At 36.1% G+C, this 21,531-nt stretch overlaps 3 protein-coding genes across 5 annotated transcripts; 1 reads left to right on the forward strand and 2 right to left on the reverse strand.

The window, feature by feature from the left end:
- The first annotated feature begins 3,658 nt into the window (after positions 1–3,658).
- On the forward strand, positions 3,659–4,704 carry LOC110753812 (uncharacterized). Of its 2 annotated transcripts, none has more exons than XM_088247658.1 (3): positions 3,659–4,060; positions 4,263–4,427; positions 4,543–4,704. In XM_088247658.1, the coding sequence occupies exons 1-3, from the start codon at positions 3,707–3,709 to the stop codon at positions 4,624–4,626; spliced, it is 603 nt and encodes a 200-aa protein (XP_088103784.1). In that variant the 5' UTR covers positions 3,659–3,706; the 3' UTR covers positions 4,627–4,704. The 2 variants fall into 2 exon arrangements, with proteins under 2 accessions (XP_088103784.1, XP_021810483.2); XM_021954791.2 differs by having other exon boundaries at positions 4,266–4,427.
- A 640-nt stretch (positions 4,705–5,344) lies between these two features.
- Positions 5,345–9,205, reverse strand: LOC110753641 (forkhead box protein, putative (DUF1644)). 2 transcript variants are annotated; one of them, XM_021954588.2, is made up of 2 exons: positions 8,833–9,205; positions 5,345–6,777 (listed from the first exon to the last, which is right to left on the reverse strand). In XM_021954588.2, the coding sequence occupies exon 2, from the start codon at positions 6,762–6,764 to the stop codon at positions 5,793–5,795; it is 972 nt and encodes a 323-aa protein (XP_021810280.1). In that variant the 5' UTR covers positions 6,765–6,777; positions 8,833–9,205; the 3' UTR covers positions 5,345–5,792. The 2 variants fall into 2 exon arrangements, with proteins under 2 accessions (XP_021810280.1, XP_021810276.1); XM_021954584.2 differs by having other exon boundaries at positions 8,901–9,202.
- A 968-nt stretch (positions 9,206–10,173) lies between these two features.
- LOC110753431 (mitogen-activated protein kinase kinase kinase 1-like) lies at positions 10,174–16,472 on the reverse strand. The gene is made up of 9 exons (XM_021954345.2): positions 15,351–16,472; positions 14,257–14,341; positions 14,033–14,095; positions 13,010–13,167; positions 12,740–12,812; positions 12,577–12,636; positions 11,193–11,303; positions 10,815–11,064; positions 10,174–10,688 (listed from the first exon to the last, which is right to left on the reverse strand). The coding sequence occupies exons 1-8, from the start codon at positions 16,304–16,306 to the stop codon at positions 10,852–10,854; spliced, it is 1,719 nt and encodes a 572-aa protein (XP_021810037.1). The 5' UTR covers positions 16,307–16,472; the 3' UTR covers positions 10,174–10,688; positions 10,815–10,851.
- Positions 16,473–21,531: the final 5,059 nt, after the last annotated feature.

A 21,531-nucleotide genomic window follows, 5' to 3' on the forward strand; every position in this document is an offset into this window, starting at 1 on the left:
CAATGCATTTTAATTTGATGATGGTATCAATTTTAGGGTGAGGTTTTGGATGAACAATTTCAAAAGCTCATATCTCACGGTTTCTCTAAAGCTTCTTTTCCTACATATCATATTATATTATTATTGTTTCGTAATTACAAGTTTCCTATATGAACAATTATATATGATTAAATTACCATCACAGAATGGTACTATATCATGATTGCAATTCATAAAATTAAGTTCTTTGATAGAGATATTAAAAGAAAATATCCATTTCATTTTTGTTTGTGTTGTTGGTTAGGTACGGGTGAGTTGGGATTAGAAAACTACCCAAAGAAGAAAGAATTAATATATGTTAGGTTAAGATAATTCATGAGCTAACAACTTGATATTTCGTAAAATTTCAAAATAGTTGTTATTGGTACTTCAAAAAAGTCATCATGCATTCGTTCTCGTCTATAAAATCTCAAGAAAAGAAGTATAAATAACAGTTCTCAATTTCAATCCTATCTCCGGGATTATTATTATTATTCTTGGAATCTTTGAAACTACTTCTTTGATTGGACTAAAATTATAAGTAAAGTAAAACTGTGAAAGGACAGAATTTACTTTTCATCTATGGTTTTTGGACAGAATCGGTGTTGCAGTAGTATATATGGAAAGGGCAGCTTAAAGCATTCAAACAATGTTTGTGGAGAAAAGTTGTAAACTAGTATTCGTTGCTTGATTAACTTGTTTAATAGAGATTAGATCCCATAAAATATACAAATTTAGAAATGATTGATCGGATCTTGTACCATTAAAATAGTCCAAATGGTCAGATCGATCAATATGATGGTAAAAGTTAAAGGGCAGAACAGGTCAAGCACTCAAAGGTAAGCAAGGGATGTGAAAAATGTGAAGTGGCGCATGGGGCTCCCAATGGCCAATGGACAAAAACAAGGGGCATGAAGCAAATGGTTTTTATGCAGAAGCCAAGAGAGAGAGATATGGGTCAAGACTGCAAGTCTGCAAGGGTGTAGTAACAAAAATGAAAAGGGTCACAACCCACAGCATCACAACTGGGGGCGGCTCATAGATGACTGATGGGGTTAAGGAAAAAATTGGCTTCTGCCCTTTGGTGAAGCGTAGGGGCAACCTTGGTATGTGGTGGCTCAAGATCTCTCTCTGTCTCACACTTTCTATTTCTGTCTACTGTCACAACAAAATTATTGTTAAAAATAAATAGGGTACATAGGTTGATACTTGGAAGAGCGTCACTTTAAATATTTCCTTTCGGGTTAAAAGATTATTAAAAGAATCACTTACGTGCTTGTGGACGACTGTACCATATGGCAGTCGTCATCATTGATATACGTTTCATATACATACAATCTAGTCCCTTCGGGGACATCCGATGAAATTGGAACATATACATACAGTCTACTATTCACAATTGTTGATGTGACTAATGCTCAACTTGAATGGATTTTGTTTTTTCGGTTTCAAAAAGAGAATGCCACAAGTTTGCTCTTGTGGGATGAGATTTTAAGTGTAGCACCCATTGTCTTGAAAGATGAAATGGACAGTTGGTAAAAAAAAACAAAATTTTGATTGTTTTCTTTTATAAAACATAACAAGTACTAATTTGTCCAAACCCTAGGATTTTCTCGTCTTATTGGGGATACTTTTTTGATAAAGCTAGCTACTTTATGTAAAATTTCATTCACCCATGGATTAGAATATGAGTTGTACTAGGCTAGAGATACCCTACAAAGATTTATGAGATCAACTAAAATCCAAATGAAAACTATGAAAGAACACAAACTTGCGTAGGCAATGCCGGATTTACATTGTTGTTGTGAGCAGGGCAATTGGATAAGAGGTGCATGTGGACTATTTATCCCCATATTATATATGGTGAACCAGAGTAATGGACTACGTAGACTTACTATGATATGAGCAAGGTTTTAAATTCTCCGATATTACCGAAACATCTCTCAAAATATCCGTAGCTGGGGTTGCTGATAATGCGGGGGCAAGGGGAGCAATATATTTCCAGGATTTCTCCGAAATTTCGGCGACATTTGGAGATTTTAGAGATATATTATAACAAGTAAGATATTGATACATATACTGACACATCATTTGGTGAACAAATTTAACGAAGAGATTTGATGACTTTAGTGATATTGTTAGTGGTATGAGGTTTCCTTCTTCTTCCTTTTTCAAGAGTTGGTTTCAGCTTGAAATCTTATAAGCAAAATTTTAATTCCTATCTGGCGGTTCATTTGTAATTTTTAGTGCAATAATCCTATGTTATTTTTCTTTGGGCAGAAAGCATTCATGCATTCTAGATTGTCAGTTTGGTGGTAGACTGGTTCTCTTGTGCCCTAAACTCAGATGAGTTATAAGCCCATATCTTTTTTGTGAATGCCCAATTTCTATGTTAATGGACCTAAACTTGTGACTGTAAATGGGTTTTGAGCACTTTGCCCAAATTATTTGGGTCCGGCTGAGCTCAATTTCAATTTCCAGTCCAAAGTTGTCCTGGTCAGATGGCACTGGCTAGTAGCTTGACAGCAAAATAGTAGAAATAAATGCGTACTAAATAGAAAATATGTGGAATTCATTTTTGTATGGTAGGTCGTTTTGTACTTGGAGCACATAAATTTCTCCGAAGATAGAAAGGCCAATATTTGATTTGCACCACTGCATTATTGAAAACATTTACATTCTTCTTTTGTTAGCCATGTAGAAGATTTATATTATTTTCTTGATAAAGGAAAATTATTTATATCGAAATAAAGTGGTGCTATTGTCATTTTCAGGTCCTGTTTGGTTCACGAAAATGAATTGATGGGAAATCAATTCCCATGTAATTTCCCATGGGATCCTTTCCCATGATTGGTAACGCTGGGAAAATAATTAGCTAGGAAACATCATTTTATTTCCTTTCCTATGTTTGGTTAGTGCAGGGATTGGAAATACTTTTGATTAGTTTTCCAATTATATCCCTAAATCAAAAGGCATATTAAAAAGTGTAATTCATATTTCTCATGGTATTTTTAATTGTTAATAGTGGTAAATTGGTCATAAAAAGTTGTAATTAATGCTTGTCGTGGTTTCCCATGAGGAGAGAAATCATTTCCCAAGCTGGATGGAGGGTTACATTTTCTCCATATTTTCTCATAACCTAGAAAATCATTTCACAAGCCTGGACTTACCAAACATCGGAAAACAAATAATTTCCCATTCTCAAGCCCATTTTCCCATTAACTAAATGCAGCCTGAGTTCTTTCAATTCCACCTGCATTTTGGATTTTATTATAAAATTATCCTAAAATAACAAAAAGATTTGTTAAAAGTTCTAGAATTTGGCTGCCATAACAAACAATGAACAGGCCATGGCCGCCATGGCTTGGTAATGAGGCTAATGGCTTGCCTCTCTCTTTGTTGTTAAACTCGAGGCTGCCTTGGTTTGCCATGGAAACAAATTAATTTGTTAGAGTTCCTGAATATGGTTTTTGGGAATTAAGTAACGTAATTCTTTTTAGTATATTTTTAACGGGTATAATAATTTTTTTTTTTTTTTTTATAAAGGTAGGTAAATGATAAGAGGGAGGAATTATATTTTTACCTGTTGATTATTTTCATATATGTTTTTGTTGCTTTCAAGTGTATTACACTTGTCTAACTGTGTTTCGATGAGTAGGTTGGAATTCTATTTTCAAGAACAATTTCTATGATTCAATCACAAGCAAAACCACATCCCAAAACCATGGCTAAACAAGAGTTGGAGAAAGAGCAGGAGGAGAAGAAGAAGAATGGCACAAAAGAGAGGCCTAACAAGAAGGAAGTCATCATCACCGTCTATGTTGAATCACCATCACCATCATCAGCTTCCCATTCCCATCAGAAAACTGATCAGTTTAAGAAGATTAAGCCCAACCAGAACTCCCGGAAGCCTCATCAGATGGCGAAAACAGGAGGCTATGATCGCCGGGCTCACCTCCTTGCTTATGCTCAAGAGCTAAGAACAACTGGTGGTTCCCAACAGGTGCAATGGCCTAAGAGTGGTTCAAAGCCTAAGCTGAGGGTAAGTGTTCATGTATATATAATAGAAGGGAAAAGATTGTTTGGTAGCGGTACCCATCTACAGTACTTGATACATTATCCATGTTTTGTTGATACGACAATATAATAGGTGTAGATTGGTATCCGGTACCAAACAATCACTCCCGACAGTAAAGATGCACATGAATGTATAAATTATCAAACTGAAATGTATGTGTACATAGCAGGTGGGTGGCAAAAGGTTCACAACTCCAGTGACACTCAGAAGAACAAAAAACAAATGGAGATATCAGCGCTTAGTGCCAGAAGTAGACATATCGTGCAATCCCAAATCCATTATTTGCAGGAACAAAAAGGCCACTGGATCAGAACCCAATTCTAACTTTTTGGTAAATCACTTACATAATAATCAAATTGTTGCCTTCACATTTTTCTTCTTTTTTTTATTCATATGCCAAAATTGGGTATGGTAATTAATATATTTTTCTTGGTGTATTTGAGCAGAGGAAATTAAGGGGTGTAGTGAGAGGATTGTCATGGCACTGCAACAAAGGGTCCAAAGTGGCCGAGAAAAATCATGCTGTTTGATCTGGGTTGTTCAATTACTTTGTGATCTGGGATGTTCATGTACTTAATTCAGATGAAAATATTATTTACTTGCTTGAATGGGTCTTCTATCTTTTACAGTTTTACCCATTTATCCTGCTTTGTTTGTTACTTAAGATCCATCAAACAGGGGCACGTGTAGAAATAGCATTAAACAGATTGCCAAGTCAAAAAGACCCGAAACAAGCAAGTTACAGCACAAAATTCATACCATATATGCGAGAATATCATATCAAATCCATTTACTCTGGAGGAAGATGCATGTCAGAACCAAATTCTTCAAGTAATTTGCTTCAATGGCTCCTTGTTTGGGTTCTGAATATGGGTTCAAGTGATTGATTGCCTGTGTGACTTCGTAATCGAGCCTTTCGACTTTTATTAATGATATTTTTATCGTTTGACCAAGAGAAGAAGTAATTTACTTCAATTATAAAAAATAAAAAATTATCTGTGCGATGTCCTGCTCGAATTACATAGCAAGAGGTGGCCAACATAAAGGTATTTGGCTGCTAAAAATTATCCGTGCGATGTCCTGCTAAATGAACTTCAAAGGTATTTGGATGGGCCCTGAAAATCAATATCATATGCGCAGTGCAAAGCTTAAGAGCAAGAGGTGGCCAACATAAACAAAGCCCAGAGCATACAAAATAAGGACACCAGAACAGAAATCTTCCACAAGCTATAAATTGGCAAAAGAATCAACACAGTAAGGCACTGAATTTAGAATTTAACAAAAAATGAGAGCACAATTTTTGTCCCTGTTCAAATAACGAACAATCATAACCAAACGATAACTGATCCATACAACCTACTACAAGGGCTTATGATAACCGATCCATACAACCTACTACGAGGGAAATTGCGAGTGAAAATGCCCTAAAATATCCAGGGGGCAATGCGCTGCCATTTGCTTTTTCTACAATCTGTTAATCAGTAACCTGTAACTAATCACAGTGTGCAAATCAGGCCACAGAAGCAAATGCTATTACTAAACCAAACAGCGGGGTCAACTGCCTCACTTTCCAATGAAATGATAATAGTTCTGACCAGTACCCATAACAACAAGGTGCAGCAATGCGGTGAATACAGTAAAAAAAACCAATTGTGAAAGTAGAATGCAGTCTTCCCCAAGTTTTAGGTCGTTTTAATCATAAAAATCGCCCGGCTTCCCTATTTCCACGATGCGCCTGCCCCCTAACCCTTCCAGCCCTTCGAACCCTTATATAGCCTCTTCGATAATTACGTCGTGGTGCAGCAGAAGAATTAGAAGCTGCAGCATGCGAAAAATCATCCTCATCCAATGAGTCGTAGTCCCTTTGATACCTACTCCGTGGGATGATTCCAAAATCAAATGACCCTAACCTTAAATCATCCATGTAATCATCTAGATCAGAATCAGAATCAGAATCACTATAAATGCCACCGTTGTTTGGCTCCAGCACATAATCCCCCACGATCACTGCCCTTGGCGTAGATGACATTATTGTGCTAATAACATCACTCCGCTCTCTTTCACACTCAAGCCTCTTCCATTTTTCTTGAAGTAGAGGATCCACTGCTCGAGGCCGTGCCAATGGGTGCTTTGACTTAACATGTTTCCTGAGCTCTTTATAACTTCCAGCAAATGAACAGTTATCCTGCATGCAAGTTCTCTTCTTGGCATTGAGATATTTCCGTGCTCGTTCCACCACTGTCCAACCCTTCACTTGCCCTCGACAAAGCGGGCACAAAAGCTCTGGTAATTCCGTCTTTTCATTGCGCTCCCCTTCAGTTAAATTCAAACCTAAACTATCCATTGATCCAGTCCATGGTTGCGAACTTTGAATTGAACATACTTTTGTGTATGCTTTCTTGTATTGTTCAAGACAGTTGGAATACCGAGAGCCAGTAGCACACATATAAGGGCGACAACCCTTATTATAAGAGGAACAAAGAAGGAGAACAGCATTGTGAGGGAACTCCATACAGACTGAACAGGTCGCATCTTCCCAATCTTTCTTTTCCTCTGTTTTGTGAGATTTCTTTTTTGAATGGACGCCTTTAAGAGCCTTTAATGGGTACCGGGGCATCCTTAAAGCTTGGGAGTCAGATCCACGTCGCAACTTGTTAACTTTAGCCATCTACAAAGAGAACCTGAAATTCATCAAGACAAAGGAGGAGAGAGAATATTATTCTTCCATTTGCTTGAGCACATATAAAATGATTGTAACAATAATCAGATGAGCAGTACAAACTAGGTTGCTAAACAATGTATTTCATACATAACAAACGTGTAAATTAATGCTTAGATCTCTCTAATGACTTCATTTTAAAAGACAAATCCAATAGTTGTGTCCCCACAAAAGGAAAAGAAAAAAAATTTGCACCACCAGTTTTCTGAATATTTCCTACGGAGTTGTACGTCCAACATGCTATCTGAGTGGCGTCATTTTCTACTACTATTTGGAACTAAAAAGCTTTACATACTGAATTTGAAATCCAAGTCCATTTAACATAGCCAATCAAACATCTTTTGATTTATAAGCGAAATGCATTTTTAAAAAAATCATAGGAAAGAACATTGTAATGACAAGGGATGATTTTTTCACTTACTGCTGCTATATAACATTTATAAATTGCACAATTCAAGTATTACCAATTTTCCAGTTTTGATATACAATGTATTCACATGACCATTTGAAAAACAAAATTGTTTATTTATTCAGCAATTAAAAGAACATAAGACAGAAAACAGTTAAAGAAACATAAGTCATGTCAGTCAATAAGAACCATATTACAAAAGTAGTGCAAATGAACAACACCATGGGATTCTGAGATCAAATAAGCACAATTTTATTTTGCATACAATACTACCCACAAAGAACACTAGAAAAATGCCCCAGATAATTACTACACAACAAATCCAATTTAAGCAAAGGGTATTTCAAGCAAATGAAATTTTGGAATATATCTAATAAAAAATTGTAAAGTTTCTATATGGATCCTTCTAACTACAGAAAACTCAATATGAAATTATAAAAAAATAAAAATAAAAAACGAATATGAAATTGCCTCTGCATAGGAACCACTACTCCATATAAAACCATTTAACTATAGATTTAATAGCCAAGGATAGCACTTCAATTACAGAATACTCCATGTTTAATTGGTTCCTTCTTACAACCAATCCACTCTCATCCAATATAGCCTAGCTTTTCTATTCCTATTCTATCATCATCAAGTTGCATACGCATATCTCGTGCTTACCTTCTAGAAAATATATCAGAATATGATAAAAAGGTATGGACTAGTCAGCAATATGAGCACAATCATTTTTTTTAAGGGGGGGTAGTAAAAGGAGAATGATCATCACAAACATAGGCCGACAAAACAATAAAACAATTCTAAATTTAAGATACAGTAAATTATAGATCATCTAATAGATGGGCGCCAGTTTATAGTTGTAAGTGGTAACTGATTAAAAAAAATTAATTACAAAAAGAAATCCTATTCAAATATTAGGCACTACATAAATTACAAACATTTCCTAAGTTTCTGTTTTACAATTTATAGCCTTCTTTTAAGTTTAAAGTGAACATATACCAGCATATCATTGTTAGCAATCAAGAAATGCAAGAACAAGGAATTGGTGCATAACAAGGAGCACATCACACAGATTTAAATCTTAGTGGTAGACAAACTAAATAGATTATATCTTTTCACTAAATTCTGACAAAGACTTCCAAAGGAACAACCTTTTTGTCTATTGTTGGAAGGAGCAACCGTGTTTTAGAAAGAGAAAAGTACTACACTCAAGGATTTCAACCTTATAGCAAAAATGTGGGAAAAAATACATAAAACTCATGCACGCATCTACCCATAAAAGATTTTTTTTTTTTTTTTTTTTTTTAAAGCATAAGTAAATGAGCATGTATATTTACTTTGACAAACAAAAACTATAAGCCTAATTTGACAGGACGAAACATGAACTTCACAGTTTATGCAATCTGCGAGATCAATTATACGGAACGATCCTGAGCCAAAAATGATCCTTCCGAATACAATTGTACGGGCAGATGTTGATCGAACAGTGAAAATTTGAAAATAAAAACAGAGATAGAAATGCAATCGGAGATCAATCATAAAATCCCTAAGGAACAAACAGAGGAATAATCACACAAAGCAAATGGGAAGGCGAGAAGAACAAACCCTAGGAAAATGAATCGCAGAAAGGCGCGAAAATTGAGATCGATGGGGAAGGGGAGAATCGCCAGTACCTGGGAAGTGCCGGAGAGAAGATTATGCGACGGCGATTGCAGCGAGAGAGAGAGGGTGTGTGTGGGTGTGATTGGAGGGAGGAGGAGAGAGTAAGTTTCCGATCTTGGCGGTCACGTGGGGAGGGAGGGATACGTAGCGTGCGGGAGCTTATAAAAGGTGCGGTTTATTCTCTCATTTTATCCGATGGAGGATGGCGCCATTGTGTTATCATCAGCATCACAGATGATGGTGCTCATGAATGAAGCCGGTGGGAATGGAAGACGCAAGGCCAAAGGTTGGGTTGGGTTGAAATGAAATTGACTTTGGGCCACCAAAAACTGCAACTCCAGAGAGCCCATTTTTATTGTGTACTGGTCCCAGTCCAGACCCTAGCACAAGTAGAAGTGGAAAGGCAAGAATGAAGAGGGTCAATCCTAAAACCAAGTAGAAGAGCTAGGGTCAATCGCGTAGAAGAAGTGATAATTATGGATCCAGCTATGATGCCTACATCACAATCATCGCACACTTTCGCTAATTGACTAACACTAGCATTTTCTCTTGTATAAGTATCTCATGTAGCACATGTGGGTTAGGGCAATTGGGAAAGAGCAGTGTGACTGCCTCCTTATACTTGAGTTTGATCTCTCTCTCCACGCATTAGATGATTTAGAATATCGCATTGTCTAAAAAACATGAAAACACCATTGAAGTAAGGTGCGTTTTTTTACTTCAAAGTTAAACTTGCAATTTGCGATTAGGAAAGGGGGTTTACACAAATATTGATTGAGTGTCTTGGAGTTTCGAATTTCTGCCCACATGGGTGGATGTGGAATAGTTCAACTAAACTGAGAGATATACCCTACTAACTTGCTTGGAGATGTTTGGTTGCTATTTGGAGGATGCTTGATTTTATATGGGCTGTGGGATATCCTAATCTTGGTGGTTATTGTTCGGGCGTAATTTGAGTGTGCACTTTGATGTTTTCTAGTTGAGATCAGTAGTCGTACTGTAATTTCCAAACGTGCATGATTTATGTCGAAATACATTTAACATCAAGGACTGCTTTTGTAATTTATTTTTCTTATACATTACTCGTACGACTTTTCCAGTTGGTCATATAAGACTTTTCATTAGATTTGATTACTTGGAAATTGTTCTACCATTACCATTACTTTGGAAAACGCGTACGGACTGTCATGCCGTTACCATCAGTCCCGCTCAATTTAATGTCAACTATTTTTAATAGTGTAACCCACGGTAAAATAGTGAACATAAAATATTTATAAAAATAAATAAAATAAAACTGGCGCATATTTTATTTTTCTCCCATTACGTATGCATGCCAATTGTGACACTGTCAAATAATAAATTATTTACAAATCGTGATTCCTTTCCAATGCTTACAAAAATACCTACCACAACTTGCCAATACAAATCTTTAACCCACTAATTAACTTAATTTGAAACTACAAGGGGAAAAGACATGAGATATCAAACACCTATCAAACTGGGGAAAAATAGAGAGGACGAAAAATCATATTCCTACAACAGACAAACTGACACTAGAATAATTCAATACCAGAATGCTCCATGGTGCAAGATCTACAGCAGGAAGGTGGCGGACCGTTCATTGTTCTTTGAAACTCATGGATCCTGTCAGCCGATCCTGTGAAAATTGATGAAGTTATAACACATACGCACTCTACAAGCGTAAGCCAAAGATTTGATGGCTGAACGCTGGATAGACCGGAGCAAGTTACAGAGCGGGGATAAATTGTCCTGCATCTGTACTGTAGTGTTGGACAGAGCTGTTTTCAAAGGCAAAGATATTAATCAGTCAACGTATTGATTTTGGAATTATTTTTAGTTCAGTTTCATGGAATTATAGGGTGGAGAGAGCAATATGAAATTGTGGAATACATACAAAGCATTACCTTATTACCATCACAACTTATAGCTGAATAAATGTTTTCAACTCGGCCCACGGTGATGGTAAGGAGACCCTGATCCAGAAGATGTCGTAAGGGGTCTATTAAGAAATGGATGATTTAAGAGCTGAGCAGCAGTAGGACGATTCGCTGGATTAACTTGTAGGCATCGATGGATGAAATCTTGTGCATCTTTCGAAAGAGAATCGGGAACCGGAGGGGGCTCTCCCTTTCCAATCTTAAATAATGCCTGCATCTGTTGAGACACAAGAAGAGATGATGCTGTCAAAAACAAAATAGAGGTCAAAGAGATGCATAATCTAACACATTGTCATCACCATTATAGACCACAAAGAGTAAACTTCTCGCAAAAATGGCACGAACCCATTCAAGATTAGGGTATGGAACCCGTCTGGTTAACATCTCCAATACAGTGCATCCAAGGCTCCATATATCCGCTGGAAGCCCATATCCCTGGTGTTTCCGATTAACAACCTGCACAAGCATAGATTGACGAATAAGTACTCAAAAATAAAAATAAAAATCGGGCACACATTACTCTATGACTGAAGCAACATATGCAGCCTCTCCAGCAAATATTGGCAAAATATAGGATATCTTGCAACTTTTAAATTTTTATTAAGGCTAAATATGCTATTAAAGAACAGAACTAGATCCATTCTGCCTGCATAGTAGAAAATGATACTCCACGTAATATACAGGGAAAGATGAAGCTGGCAAACATTCAAGAGGCAATATGCCTCAAACTACAATAACCATTATTAACCATAAACATTTATCAGCATATAACATTATCCAGACTTGAGACAAGATACGGGATATTTTTTAGGGTGAGAAAAGATGTGGAATATCATTGAGAATATAAAACTTCGCATATATGTTACAGGAACAATTGTTAAGAAACCAATAATCACTCATTCAGTGCCCAAGAAGGCTTACTGATCAATCATACACTAGATGAAATAAGGAATTAAAGGAACTATTAATTTAGAAATTTGCTGAAAATAATTAAGACTTCCAAATTTCGAATTTATTATTTACAACTTATTTTTTGCAATAGGTTCTTTAGAACAAGTTGATTCAGTTTAATCAACATAAGATTATAATATTGCTATATGTCTGGATGTGTTTGTTAAGAAAGTTTTATTACAGTAGAAATTAGAAAATATATGGTTCATTGTTAACGTTTTTGTTATTTGTTTACAGGTTTTCTCTTAAAAAAGACAATAAAGATACAGAACAAAGAAGATGAAAGTGAGAAGAGGCATGACAGAGGTGAGGGATAGAGGAGAGCAAATACATAGAATTGCTTATAAAATAAAAGCTCAAAATAGTTTTAAGTTTTCAAAAATTCATATCTTCTTGTTTTTCACTTGTCTTTATATTAAGGTATAATTTTTTTATTAAAAAAAAATCACTTTACTGATTCTTGAGGCTATTAGTCCAATATTTGATTACCAACGTTCTCTTTCTTATAAACGCTATACTATATAACACAGCAACCTGACCAAAATACATACATCTTTATCAGAGTTCAAGGCAAAAAATATAATTTGTGAAAGTCATCCTGCAATCACCACTAAATTTAGCAATCCATCAATGTAAAACAAGTCTGCACCAGTATCAAATTGAAGTATTTTAGACATGTCCTCCCATAACAGAGAGAGCTCACAAGCATCCAAAATAGTCTCAAATTATAACTTCTTCTGATAACTGATGATATTAAAACAAAAGTGTAAAGGCAAACCTCAGGGGCCATCCAGTATGCAGTCCCCTGGCTAGATTTGATGTCGTTCATCTGGATAGTCTGAAAAAAGGGAGCGAAAATTAGGAGAGGAAAATACTTCACAATTAGTTGAAGTTATTGAAAACAATTAAATAGAATAGATTGTGAGGAATCAAAGACAAACCTTTGCCAATCCAAAATCTGCGAGCTTCACAGAACCATTTGCATGCACCAAAATATTTGCGCATTTGATGTCCCTTAATACAAGAAACAAAGATATGAGAATAGGTGTAGACAAGACAACAGAAGCAAAGCATGAGCATGGATACTGTGATGGTTCAGCCACTTTTATTTTATTTTCGTTCTCTTTTGTTGTGGCTCATTGGTGGCAAAGGAAAATATATTTCAAGAATTCAACTTTCGTATAAATTATACATCATGTGATATGAATCACCTGTGAATCACTCTTCGGTCATGAAGATACTTCAGACCCTGCAGGATCTGTCTTGTGTATTCAGAGACATGAGAATCTGTAAGACGATACGTCTGATAGAGTTTCTGGAGGGAGCCTTTAGCTACAAGCTCCAGAAAGATATAAAGGTTTGATTCATCCTGCAAATTCAGCAATATATATGTCAGATACTGGTAACATGATATGTACAAAGGCTATGAAGATTTAATGCTTAATTAGTAAATGTATTCTACCGGAAAATCTATGGTGAACCGGAAACTACAGAAGGTCATAATCAACAAAAGAATAAACCAAAAGGGTCATAAATGTCCTAACTTCTTTACAACCAAAATTTCTACTAGTGTTGATACTACAAGTCCTTAATAATTTTGGAGTCAAACTAGAGCATCAAATAGTACGGACAAAGTGGCAGAAAGGGTAACCCTCAAGTATATGCATGAGTCATGACAAAATAAAGTGCATTACAAGGGCACATGTAGTTCAAAAAAAAAAAAATGTATTTGATATTTCGATACAATAAAAAAACTATCAAAATGATTTTCCAATTTTATTCCATAGTGATTAGTGATTCAAAGAAAGTTTAATTTTGTGAATAAAGTTCTTATTATTACTTTATTTACTTTTATTTACAGTGATTTCGTATGTGAATGAAAATAAGAAAATTAAACAAATATAGTCATATCAATAATGCATACAACAAATTCCACCTCAGATAGACAAAATACACCAATGTATGAGAATATCTCATCCCCTTATTTTTACATTAAGGTGGACTTCTCTGTAATTGTCATTAATGATTCTCGTTGCAACGTCACCAAGTGTCAAACCAACATAAAAATGAAGTTTCTATGTATAATGGCCAGAATCTGTAGCAAGTTAATACGACGAATAAATGACTCTGATATGCATAATTACTTATCATGGCAGATAAGGGAATAGCATGACAAACAATTTTAAGGGGCATAGATTCAAGCTCAAGAACAACAAGAAAATAAAAAGTAGTACCTTAGTGGTTCCGTAGTATTGAACTATGTTTTGATGTTCAAACTGACTCAAAAGAGCAATCTCCTGGAAGAGGAAAACAAACCAAACAAGCAAACACTGAATGAGAAGAAAAGGATCTCAGAAACAACAGTAAAGCCAGGCTCTACTCACATACTATTACTGAATCAATTAGTACAGGCATGCAAAACCAGGACATAGGACCAGACACAACACAAGCCTCTCACCTGTTCAAGTTGATAAACTCTTTGCAACCCCTGACTTCCTTTATCCAGCAAGGAAACTTCCTTCACAGCAATGAAGCATCCGCAACTGCAGGAAAGAAAACTCATAATCAACAAAGTTGTAAAAAATATCAGAACCAATGGAAAGTTGAAACATGGAGCCAGTCTTTTAATAAACATTTGTTTATGAATGTCAATTGAGGTATTTCAGTTAGTTAGACAGCTTTGCTGCAAAAGAAAGAATTAATTCATTTGAATATACAGTTATAAATACTTCATTAATAAACATTTTATGTTTGCACCCCTGACTCCCCTATTAAAAGATACAGCAAATCCTCAATCTTTTGCTTACAAGCCAAGTCTGAGCCTGAGGTTCAAGCTCATGTCAGGCTTAAGCTCAGCAAAAATCTCAACAGCTGAGCCTAACCAACCAAAAGCAAGGGCCAGCTTGGCTCATTTGCAGCCCGATGTGCTGCCTGCAGGCTTTGTTTAATTAGGTAGTGAAGGGATGGATCCAAAGTGGGATCATAAGGAACCTTTCCAAGTTTTGAATAAGAATTTGCAAAAACCACAAAGAAAAATGGAGAAATAACTCAATGAGAACCTCTGTTCTTAAATCTAGTAACATTCTCTCCTATGAATCACCTTCCTCCTATTGTAAGAAAGCAAATTCATCTGTCATTTACCACCTAGAAGTAACCTGTTGAAAAAAGGTTCGGGGGATAATTCACAGTTGTCCATACATTACCCAACCACCAGGACTGCAAGATATTATTGTCTTTCAAGCTTCTTATCTGTAGAACACTACATCAAACAAAGCTTGTCTTTCCATCTCTTTCCATCACTAATATCACCAAGTCAACCGAGGTCATCTAACGTCTCTTCCATCCCTTGAATTTTGAAACCAATTGGCACCCTTTCTTTAGCCATCACCGCGTAACACTTAACCGTTATATTACTTTAAACTCAACCTCTAACATTCTACTTCCCAAGTCCCAAGAACACCAAATTATCTTTCACATATTGAAGTTTCCAATCTTAATATATCTATAAGAATAAGCAATCATATGGAAATGCAAGGGGTTTTGAGCACTTACTCAGAAATTGCTTCATACACAGACCCGAAAGACCCACTACCCAGAAGGTCACCCTTTTCCCAGTGAGTGATTATAAGCTTAAGCCTCCCATTGGGCGAAAACCTCTCATTCGGAGAGACAGTGGTAGTGCTAGAAGAGTCATCATCATTCGACGTCGTAAACGAACACCCTTCTGAGAGCGGCACAGTCTCTCTAACCCCAGCCTCCACAGCACCCTCCTCTCCAACCTCTCCTTCTTCTTCATCGCCACAACAAGAAGAAGCAGAAGAAGAATACTCAAGCCTCTTCTGGACCGAGTCTCCCTCGCCTTCCGGCGCGAAGTCCCTCAAAAGGTCCCAAGTTGAGCATCCATCGTCGACCACCGGAACTCTCATCGACGGCGGCGGCTTAAGCACCGGCGGCCGTACACCCTTAATCCCAATACAAACACCACCGCCTGTGGTAGAAGTAGTAGTAGCAGCAGCAGCATTACATAACCCGCTTGGACCTGCCAAGTCAGCCTGAGTCAACCCAGTCACCGTAACAGTAACATCCCCAACTCTATCGCACAACTCGGCCACCACTTCCCTCAATTCGTCGGGTTTCGGGCTATCCAGACTATCCAACTGGTACAATCTGGACATGGGGAGCAGATCCGAAGACGACCGGATCTTCCGCGCCACCCAGTCCTCCTCCGATATGGAGAAGTCTTCGGGGCCGAGGCCCAAGGTCTGGTATATCCGCTCCATATCCCCCTCCTTTCCCTCGACCCGGAAGCTTGTCCGGTCCAAGTCGAAGGAGCGCGTGTAGAGCGAAGGCGACGAGGACGAGTCGTCGAGCGAGGACGACGTCGAAGTGGCGTCATAATCAAAGTGCCTCGCCGCATTCCGGCGCTCCAGCCTCGGCTTCCCCCGGTTCTTCTTCGGATCCATGGCTTTGGCTCCCTTGCTAGAGAAAATTCGAGGTATGTGATGCATAGGGAGCTAAATCCATCTAAATTTGTCCACCTCCGCGAGCAATTCAATCGGAAAAGTGAGCGATGAAGTTGTGAGAGTTGTGTTTGTTCAGGGTTTTCGAGAAAAGACGCTGACGAAAGGAAAGAGGGTGAGAATTTTGGAGACTGGTAAACGCCGTCGGAGGAGGACAGAGATGGGAAAACGCGGTGCCACGTAGACAGTGTCTAGACTAGGTGGGTTTGAGGACTTGGGGCCACTTGACAACGACATCTCTGGGGCTTTTTAGTTTGTCTGAGGAGGCGAGCAGATTCCTAAGCGTACGCCCCACGCCCCCGCGCAAAATATCCTTATGAATATTATTAGATATTTTTCTTAGTTAGTAGAGGCTGCTCAGCTGGGAGTAAAGATAACGCAGGCACTTCAGTCTTCATGTTCATTACAAATTTATCAACATTTGTTAAGACTATTGTTAATTAGGCATAATTCTGCCATTTTTGTAATTTCTCAGAGAGATCATGGTTATAGAAAAATTTGATCGCGATGACACAAAGTTATAACTTCTTCCTGAAATAAATTACTTAATAATCTTAAAAGTAAGTTGCCTAAGCAAAACTCAACATTCAATTTAAAAAGTAACTCACCGTCAATGTTGTCGTGAGTTCGCAAATCATAAGAGTGTTATTATTGATGTGCTTATGAGAATAATTGCACAGATGATGTGATTAGAGTGCGTCGCCAAAGACTTTCTTGTCAAAGTGAGAGTGTCACATCAAACTACGCCGACAAAGATTTTATGATTAAAGTGAAACTATCATGTGCCACTATAATAGCATAAATGTGACACATGTTAAAATTTAATGATTAGTTTTTGTTTCTTGAACTATCGAATGCGTGTGAAAAGAGAAAAGATCCCGAAATTACATCGACAGTTAGACAATTATTAACAACTGATCGTAAAGTGAGTTAAATTTCCACCTACATGATGTGGTGTGGGCAATTAAGGTAGCACCAAAAATCATGCATGACAAAAGAAAGAAGACAGTCGCCCAAGTGACACAATGTGAATAGTGTCCAGGTATAGTCAAATTAGAAACAAACTTTGGCTGGGAAGAACTCTGGACAATTGTTCAGGTTGGCTACAGCAGCCAGGCACTCTCTAGCTTCCTAGCAACAAAGGGCGAATAATATTAGTTCAGTTGGATTAAATTGGTGGATGAAAGAGAATGAGGAACCTGATGAGGGGGGGCTCTGTTATCAAATTTTAAAAAACGGCAAGCATCTGCTTAGACAAAAGAAAGAGATGATTTATATGCTGTGAAAACAAAACAGAGGTCAAGGGAGATGAGAATGCATCATCATCATCATCATCATCATCTTTTCACTGTTGCCATGTCACCATGTGTCTGGCCGTACATAAGTTGTGGGAGAAAAAATTAATTACGGTACTGACAATCAGGAACAAAAAAAAAACATTTGATTGTGCGCGTCATCATGGACCCGAGGCAGCCCAAATTAAGATGATGTTTGGGCGAGTGATCTATTCTTACTAAGATATGATTATTATAATTATTTCAATTCATGAAAAATTATGTGAATTTCAAGTTAAACTATCCAAATCAGAAAATAAATTTTAACCATCTGATTGCGTAGATGGGCCTTCAGAACCCAAGGCAGCCCATATTAAGATGACATATAGGATAGATGGTAGTTTTTTGTATTAAATTATTGGGAGTTTCACTAAAATACCCAAAATAGGGGCTGAAATTATAAAAATACCTAACACCCAAAACACTTTATAAACATACCCAAAACTCATCATTACACACACTCAAAACTCATTTATAAACATACCCAAAACCCATCATTACACACATACCCAAAACTCATTTTGGGTATGTTTCTATGTTTAAATAGTGCTTGGGTATTTTTATAAATACATGTCTAGAATTGGGTATTTTTATAAATATCTATAAATTATTTACACTAACATCCTTTGAGATTTTTGGTGTTTTCACAAAATTCTTTTTCGTTGATTGTTCGTTCAAAAATAAATGATTTTACTGAAAAAACACTTATACAAATGATAAAATTAACCTTAATGAATGTATATGCAATCTAATCTCAAAGGCAAATTTTGTCATTTGGAGATTTTTTTATTTATTTATAAAATCAACAATCTTTGAACAAAAAACTAATGTAATTGAGTTTTGTGAAAACATTTTAAAATATTAGGGGGTGTTTGTGTAATTTCTGAAACCTCATGGAGTTTTGTGAAAAAACCGAAAATATCAGAAGATATTAGTTTAAATAACTATTTTCATATTCCATTTTTAACTTTATGCACTTATAAAATTATAAAATATTTAATGCTAAGTGTGCACAACTAAAAGAGGAGTGTCGGGGTACCTTGCTTATGTCAATGGGGGTAGCTTAGTAAAAAAAAATGTATTGATTTGCATACCATGAGTACTCCCTGCCCTTTCTAGCTTTGGATGAAAAATAAAATAAAATTACAAAAAAATTAATAATAAGAAAGTAGATAATAGATTGAACCCCAATGCATCATTTAAGTAAGGGTAATGCTAGAGAGACCATCTCTTTTGTATCACAATTGTATACCATATGATGTGGAAGATGATATGGCATGCCAAATCATTTAATATAGTTACAATACTAGCCTCTCCGCACGCGATTCCGCACCTGCGTGAGGTTTCTTTTTTTTAATTTAAATTTTATTTTAGAATTAAAAAAGATAATGAGTAGTTGTGTTCCTTAAAAATATGATTCATTATTTGATTTTAATTTTTCTAATATGAAAAAGTGTGAATTTACCATATTATCATCATTTAATTAATAATTTAAATTCTTAATGTTTGCATTAACCAATGACATTTTCTGGTATTTTGAATGTTTTACCATTCTCTGCCTTTTGCTTTATATATATAGATATTTTAAATTTTTGTTCTCCCCTAATTAAAGCACAAAAGTCATTAAATATAGCTAAATCTATTTTATTCTCCCCTAATTACAACACAATTACCGATAGGAGTCTTTCTATCTTCACTCTCTCTTCTCCCTTCTCCCTACACTGTCTTCTCCACAACAATTTCATGATTGCCGGATTTTTCATGGGTGTTAACACACAGTATCAACCCCTTTCCTCATGTTGGCTGCCATTTTTTGTTCTTTGTCTCTTACGCCCTGCAACTAGTGGTCAATTTCGCAACCCAAAAAGAGGGATCATGATGGGTTTTCAAAATTATTAACCTATCCAAACAAGAAAAACATGGTGGGGAATTTTCTGGGAAGGTGAGTTGTTGTGGGTTATCTTTTTAGTTACGATTCCATCTCATTTTTAGACTTATGGAATCGGTGCATTAATTAGAGAAAAATGAAAATTTAAAATATATATAATTGTATTAAATGATTTGGCATGCCACATCATCTTCCACATCATATATGTAATTGTAAAGACGTAATATTCAAGACGATGCTACATTGAGTATAATAAGATAAATAGCCAAAGTGCTACAAGCCAATATATTGACTAGTCTGTCACGGCTCTAAAAGACTTTAGATTAGGACGGACTTTTCTTTAAATGCGAACAAGGCTATTGTCAGTAAGTGTCAAATTAACATGAAAATGAAGTTTATGCATATCATCATCATGACATACATTTACATCAGTTTTATATGCCAATTTGAGGATTCTCTCATTCATAAAGGTTGATGGGTTAATTTATCCTCCAGCAATATCGCTCTTGTTTTTTGTTGCTATGATTTAGTTTTTAAAGACAATTGATAGATGTATATTACGAGATAAACTAACAAAGTACAAAATATTAGCAACAGATAAATTGCTAATTCGAAATTTAAACTGGATAATAAGATTACATAGAGATTTGGCTATAAGAGCTGGTGTGAGCTAGGTGTGTTAGTTAGGGCCGGTTTATCCCAAACCTTAACCTAATGTGTTGATCTTGAGCTTGGTTGACAAAACTGGTCACATTTAGGTTTGAACTGAAGTTGGAAACAACCCACTAGAATCAAGACAAATTCACCTAAATTTCTCAACCTGAGTTACCAATCCAGTAAAAATAGCTTTGCAAAATATCATCGTTTGTCAAATAAAATTTAAGTAGAGTTTGTTTGCAACCAAGCTAAAATTCATGGAGTATATGTTGGTTTGAGCTTTAATTGGCACCCCACCACTTGTGACCAGTCAAATTCGAATATCAAACTCTTTTATTGGTAGGGTTGTTCGCATAATCCTCTTGACGTCCGTGGAATCTTCTATTTCATCAATAACTGTTTTAAACAAAAAGAAAAAACATGTGAAAAACATGTTTGTAGACCAAGTAATTAAAACATATTTTTTATCATTCACTTATCTTTACTCAAGCGTTACAAATTCTTTCTTAGGGATATCCTAAACCCTATGCTTATGTTTATAAAATTTAGCTATGTAACTTCTACATTAATTGGACAAGTTTTGCTTGATTGGAGCCCTAAACACTATGTTTAGTGGAATTGGGATAAAGTAGTAATATTACCAATATGGGAAACATTTTGAATAAAACATAAAAAACCATACGAGTTCTCAAAAGGATAATTTTCCTCTTTTTCATGATGAATATAATTTCCCCTTTTGTGTATATACATGGGGCTCTAGGTGGTGGGCTAACTACAGCCTACCCTTAAGTTGCCTTTCATGTTACCAATATGGGAAAATGAAACATGAAAAAAAAATATTGAAAAGACGTATGTTGTTCTTACATTTCTTTCTTTATTTGTTTTAGAAAAAGCAATTTAAATTATAGAAAGCCAGATGGACAACCTTTCCAAATAAAGTTATTGGTTCTTTTGGCAATCTGCTAGTTGTTTTCACGAAAAAAATAATAAAATACTATTTTTTTTTTTTTTGAGATCAACAAATAAACTTCTAGTTTGGTTTGGGAATGAAAAAGCAAAAATATTTAAAGTTCATAGACTAGTAGTAAGTGCCCGTTTGGCATTGTTTATTTGGGGTGATAAGTGATTTTAAAAAAAATTTGGGAAGTCCAGCCCGTTTGATAAACTGTGAGAAAATCACTTATTGTTAAAAATTGCTGTGAGAGAAAGCTATAAGGGAAAGCAGCTAATGGGGTGCTTTCATTTTCTGATTATCCAGGAATCAGTTTTGAAGAGGTGCTGAGTTTAATGATTATGCCACAATCATTTTCTGATTATAAGGAAATCAATACCAA

The sequence above is a fragment of the Prunus avium genome, chromosome 1, assembly GCF_965620075.1.
Source record: "Prunus avium chromosome 1, drPruAviu1.hap1.1, whole genome shotgun sequence".
Lineage (NCBI taxonomy): Eukaryota > Viridiplantae > Streptophyta > Magnoliopsida > Rosales > Rosaceae > Prunus > Prunus avium.

Coding starts and splice junctions, on each gene's coding strand:
- LOC110753431 (XM_021954345.2), bottom strand. CDS start 16,306: ATGCATCACATACCTCGAATTTTCTCTAGCAAGGGAGCCAAAGCCATG. Junction 14,096..14,256: donor GAGTTTATCAACTTGAACAG/GTGAGAGGCTTG, acceptor TTCCTCTTCCAG/GAGATTGCTCTTTTGAGTCA. Junction 12,637..12,739: donor CAGATTTTGGATTGGCAAAG/GTTTGTCTTTGA, acceptor CCCTTTTTTCAG/ACTATCCAGATGAACGACAT.
- LOC110753812 (XM_088247658.1), top strand. CDS start 3,707: ATGATTCAATCACAAGCAAAACCACATCCCAAAACCATGGCTAAACAA. Junction 4,061..4,262: donor GTTCAAAGCCTAAGCTGAGG/GTAAGTGTTCAT, acceptor ATGTGTACATAG/CAGGTGGGTGGCAAAAGGTT. Junction 4,428..4,542: donor AACCCAATTCTAACTTTTTG/GTAAATCACTTA, acceptor GTATTTGAGCAG/AGGAAATTAAGGGGTGTAGT.
- LOC110753641 (XM_021954588.2), bottom strand. CDS start 6,764: ATGGCTAAAGTTAACAAGTTGCGACGTGGATCTGACTCCCAAGCTTTA.